Raw genomic sequence first — 5,529 nt, forward strand, 5'->3', positions numbered from 1 at the left:
TATCATGTCATTATAAAAATATATTATTCAAGATACTCTAATTTTTTTTTATATTATTAAAATTTTAAAATATATTAATTTATCTAAATAATACATATATATATATATATAATTTATTTGGGGAAGAAATAAGTATAAAGAAATAGATATTTATTAATATATTATAATTTTCTAATATAAATTAAATAATTATTTGGAATTAAAGAAAATTCAGCAAAAACAAAACAAAGTTGCTGCCTCTTCTCTTCCTCGGCTTCCCATTCTTCTTTTCTCATTTGGTCTCGATTTCCCACTCTTTTCTTCTCGACCTGGCCTCCGACGACGCCTCCCGAAGGGTTTTGGCACTGTCCCCACTGCCATTTCCATTAGCCATTCAATCCATGGCAACCATTTCGCTGAGAAATCAGAAGACGATCTTCGTAAGGAGATCGATGAGCTTCAGCGCCAGCAACGCGAGATCTGATTTTCCCCCTCTCTCACTTTTGGATGTATATTGTAGCACAGTGTGTTTTCTCTATGATTTTCTTGGTAAATTTTCAGATTACTGACCACCTTTGGGATCCTGGGGGCTTCGCCGGGGACGCTTGCCCGGCGCTGGTCCTTGTAACTTTGCCACCAATGGTGCTCTTTAGAATTATGTTGCTCAATCTTTCTTTCATTTTCATTAATCCTTAGGTATTGATGGTAAAGTTCTTGGGTTTTGGTTTATCTTAGTTATACTTAGTTTTCTATTTGGATGAAGAGAAAATATAAAAAAGTTAAGAAAAACACTATTTTTGAACCAATGGGAAGTCTTTTTTTTTCTGTTCTTTATAACATAGTCTAGAAATTGTATGATTCTAATTTTTGGAAGTAGGTGGAAGATGGAGAGATCACTGAGGATGCCAAAGTAAATGAGGACGTGAATGAAGATGATTCGGTCAAGGAAGTTACTGATGGGAATTTGCTGCAGAGTGGGTGGTCCAGGAGAGATGGCAATCAAAGACCAATGAGGAAGGTAAATTCATATCACTTTACTAGTATTCTTTTGGATTTTCAGGTTTCGAACTATGTCATCTTTCTGGTTTGTTAGCTTAGTAGGTAGACCCTTGCAAAACAGAAGTTGAACAGAATAACTTTATTCGAGCTAGTGTTTAGCTTCTCTTTATTTAATTATCAAGTTAAGCTCTAATGTTTGAGTTATGAGGTTATTATCTATTTTGAATATCTGAATTTATAGATCAATCATACGTTGGAACCAACCATAAAGATCTTAGATATTTGTCTGGCCTTACCAATTGACTTCCCATTAGCTATTGAAGAAAAGATCATATGGTAGCTGTTTACATCACAAAAGGGGAAAAATATGCTACTAAGATATGAGAGATAGTAATTAATTTGACTTTTATTTAAAACAATAAAGAGTTTACAGGTCATCACACATTTGTGTAATAATTATTATGATGGCTACTGTCTTAGTCAAGTGCTTTGATATTATTTGCATGTAATTGATGCATGATAAATGCTTGGAAATGAACGTACACGTACTTCAGGGTGGCAACTTGGGTTTATAAAGTTAAAAGGGTTTGAGGGACTCTCTTTCTTAGATTTAGTTAGAGATTGGAACAACTTGTTGCAAAGTTGTTGTCGTTTCTGTTTCATAACTTTCATTTGTTTGTTTCATTGCTGTTTCTCAGGTCTTATGTTTTCATCCAAATGATGTTTACATGTTCCTTTTACATTGTATTTCATTCAAACGAATAATACAAAGTTTTGTTCTTTTTTTTTTAAAAGGAACATACTCCCCCATTAATTAATATAAGTATTTTCCTCATTGACATTTACTCAAGAAGATATGACTATGTGGTTGCTTTTATTATTTATATATTTTTTTAAAGTGTTTGTTTGTTGATAGTTTTGAGTATATATTTGTGTTTCAAGTTTTTGGCATAGTAAGTGTTTTTTTAGTGTATAAATGAAATTTTAATGTATTCTACTGCAAACAGAAGCGATTTGAACTTCTAAATTTATAACCTCTTAATTTTGGGCAAAAATATTGAATGGACGTGGGCAGAGTTTGGATGTTTATCATGTAAATTGCTAAACTTTGAACTGACTTGTCACCAAGCAATATTCTGTGTAGAGTCTTGAAAAGCGGAGGAGAGATCTGGTTTGTTAATCACATATGTAATTGACCTGCTGGTGAACATCAATGCGTTTCTATTAGGAAATCTAGCTATACTAATTAATTTTTTTATGCGTTTGCCCATGTTGTGTTAGACTCTGCGGGCACGTGTTTATGCCAAGACAGAAGAGAAGAAGTTGGAATTACTGTATCTTCGGTGGAGTGAGCACCATAAAAAACACTGCAATTTTATAAGGTAGAGTCTCCGTCAATGATTTTTTTTTGTTTTAAGTTAGTGTTTATCTCTTTATCAGTGTTCTTTCAAAATTGATGAATCCAATATGGTAAAATTTTAACTGTAACTTTTTTGCAGGTTATTTTTATTTTTGGCCAGAAAGTGTCCATATTCACATTTTATTGAGCCGCAGATAAGTTTTTCTGTTCATGTGCATAGTAGTATTGAAGCAACTTGATGAATGAGTGAAGTTTCTTGCTGTATAACAAGGTTTTAGGTAGAAATTCAAAACCCATTTGTTTGAATTGTTGGCTCATATTTTATTGTTTTGAATTTATTATTTTCAAGACTAAGACAGAGCCTCCAATTTATTATTTGCTGAAGAAGCCATTGGATGCAGATGAAATTGAGGCTGAGCAGCGAAAAGAATAGGTTTTTATTCATCTTGTATTTCTCTAAGGCATACTAGGTCACCCATTGGTGTTGTAGCCTGTAGGTGCTATAATATGCAATGGCAATGGCACAACAAAGAATAGTGTTGGCGTCTATGGGAGTGCCTGTTGTGGTCATGAAGTCCGTTACTCTGCTTTTTATGGTTGGAGTTTGGGTATTTATTATGGTCATCAATCTATTAATCTATGTTTTGTATATTTGTACAATGTATTATATATGTAAATTTGGATAGATATGAGTATTCTATATTTGTATATATTGTAACGCCCTGGATAGCCAAGACCGTTACACCGTGTGTTTATAAAGTGCCAGACTTGCTAACCAAGTCATTAAAGTAAAAACGTGTTACTGAAACAGTAGAGGAACTAGGGTTAAAAGTGTTTTGGTCTCAAAAGTTACATTTTCATTACTAAACATTGTTTCATTACATGGGATCCCAAAAATGACAGTTTCAAAGGTCATTTACAAAATTTACAAGGTTTAAATACATTAGCGGCCGTACTAAGGCAAAATGAGCAGTTAGGTAGTCTCTGTCCTGACACACTTCTCGACCATGGTGATCGAACAGCTGGCTATGCACATTACACCTTGGAGCTCTCCACCTCAAGCCTGGTCCAGCTTGCCCTTGCCCTTACCTGCACCACGAAGCACCCGTGAGCCAAGGCCCAGCAAGAAAACACAGCAATGACAGAGCATGAACAACTAGCAATCAAGTCATTTACTCATATAGCATCTCATAAATTTCAAGTATATCATCACTCAAGCATACCACATACTAAGGATTTCATCTCATAAAACATAATGCACAGACGATAACCAGGGCTAGCGCCCACAGGCTGCTCCCTCTGTTATCCTAATGTTTCTGGCTCCCAGTGGCCAATTCGCGCCCCATGCGCTAAAATCATGAATGGTACTCTTAGACCGCTTATACGTGTCCCTTGGCATAATACCAACGATGACACAATACAACTCTCGGGAGCACTTAGTCCCATTCACATCCATATATTCGGGTGTGGTTTTCTTAACTTTCAATTCACTGGTTTTCGATGCCACGTAGCCGCAAGCACGGTCCTCTACCCCGAGCCTCTCCAAAATCCTAATCACAACACAAATAACATTCTTTGTCATTAACCAATCCAAGACTACCTTCCCGGTACCTAACCCACACTCTCGGAACCCCCAAAACCTTAGAACAACACCCCAGAGACATCCCCCGAACCCCCGGGGCAAAGGCCTAAAATTGTCAAAAATAACACCCTGAAATTAGCCTTGTGCCGCGGCACCACATCCTTGTGCCGCGGCACCCACCAGTCAGAGCCTCCAAGCCGCGGCACACAAACCCCGTGCCGCGGCACGCCTTCGCAGCCCAGAATTCTGGGTTTGTCCTTCGCATTTTCCTGAGCTCCAACCTCTCCAATTCACCCCAAACTCCATCTTAAGTCCCAAAATCAACTCTAAACCTCTAACAAACCTCACAACAACCCAAAGACATCATGCCCAAGCTCACTCACACCTTCAATCCTAAAATTCACTCTTGAATTTCACACTTAACAACTCAAACCAGAAAAAATTATGAACAGCTTGAACTCCAACACAACCCACACTTCAAACTCCCTATACCTTAACAAAAAACAAGCCTAATAAACATACAGAGACCTTACCTTAAGTGATGGGTTCAACCTCCAGCTCTTGACCTCCTTCCCCCTTGATTCCCAATTCTGAAATTACATAAAACCAGCCACCAACTTGCCTCAATTCACCTTCCTTAACTAAAATTCAGACTTAAAACTTGGGTGTAGCATAATCAAAATCTTACCTCTGAGTATTCTTGGTCTAAGCCTGCTTGACAACTTCAATCACTCTTGATTCTCCTTCCAAAAGTTAAATTCAGTCTCTCCCTTCTTCCTCTTAAGTTTGCTCTTCCTCTAGGTTTCTAATTTCAGCATAAACCCATCTCCCCAAATATTATACGTATATGATATCCCCCCTTCAGCTGATAATCATCCATCCTACCAAATGTCTACTCTACCCTTCCACTAATACCCCTTCCTAACTTAACCTCAAGGCCATACTTGTCTTTTCACCAGCTTTGCAATTCTACCACTTTCCCATAAAACCTGTTACTCTCTATGGTTACTAACAGTTACGCAGGTTACCAAATCACCAGTTACCACTATCTAGTTTCCTAGGACCGTCTCGGCACGTGCATCACGTTGGTATCACAGAACCCACGCGGTACAATTCGCACATCATAATTATCACATAATATAATTCACATAATCGTATAACGTGCCTAAATCATTATCATGCATCTTAATCATAAAAATCACACATAATTCCCATCATGCCCTCCCGGCATTCTAATCAAGGCCCTCAAGCCTTATTAGTGAATTTGGGTCGTGACAAAGACACCCTGAAGAAAAGACTTGAAGAAGCTAAAGGAGCGTGGCCAGAGCAGCTGCCTGAAGTCCTATGGTCGTATAGAACGTCCCAGCGAACAGCAACAGGCCATACCCCATTTTCCTTGGCCTATGGATATGAGGCCATGTTGCCTGTTGAGTTAGATCCCCCCTCGCATCGGCCCTCGTAAGCCACATGGGAGCATGACTCCTACGAACTTTGCACTCAAGTATCAAACCAGGCAAGTGTCTTGCAAGGCACATGGGCGCCTACACATAGGCGCGAGGCAGGGGCCTCGCAAGGCCCAGGGGCACGAGACACACAAGGGTGTCGTGAG

At 38.4% G+C, this 5,529-nt stretch overlaps 1 protein-coding gene across 4 annotated transcripts; it reads left to right on the forward strand.

Annotated features, from left to right (window-relative positions):
• The first annotated feature begins 228 nt into the window (after positions 1–228).
• On the forward strand, positions 229–2,998 carry LOC133823248 (uncharacterized). 4 transcript variants are annotated; one of them, XM_062255909.1, is made up of 5 exons: positions 229–621; positions 857–997; positions 2,260–2,360; positions 2,478–2,616; positions 2,740–2,998. In XM_062255909.1, the coding sequence occupies exons 1-4, from the start codon at positions 487–489 to the stop codon at positions 2,575–2,577; spliced, it is 477 nt and encodes a 158-aa protein (XP_062111893.1). In that variant the 5' UTR covers positions 229–486; the 3' UTR covers positions 2,578–2,616; positions 2,740–2,998. The 4 variants fall into 4 exon arrangements, 3 of the variants coding, with proteins under 3 accessions (XP_062111893.1, XP_062111892.1, XP_062111894.1); XR_009888208.1 differs by having other exon boundaries at positions 229–675; positions 2,478–2,998; XM_062255908.1 differs by having other exon boundaries at positions 2,478–2,998.
• The last annotated feature ends 2,531 nt before the right edge of the window (positions 2,999–5,529 follow it).

This window comes from Humulus lupulus, chromosome 3, assembly GCF_963169125.1.
Source record: "Humulus lupulus chromosome 3, drHumLupu1.1, whole genome shotgun sequence".
NCBI lineage: Eukaryota > Viridiplantae > Streptophyta > Magnoliopsida > Rosales > Cannabaceae > Humulus > Humulus lupulus.

Bases quoted from the DNA above. Each gene is read 5' to 3' on its own strand.
- LOC133823248 (XM_062255908.1), top strand. From the start codon at position 487: ATGTATATTGTAGCACAGTGTGTTTTCTCTATGATTTTCTTGGTAAAT. The intron at 998-2,259 runs GTAAATTCATAT...ATGTTGTGTTAG, and splicing joins ATCAAAGACCAATGAGGAAG to ACTCTGCGGGCACGTGTTTA. The intron at 2,361-2,477 runs GTAGAGTCTCCG...ACTTTTTTGCAG, and splicing joins AAACACTGCAATTTTATAAG to GTTATTTTTATTTTTGGCCA.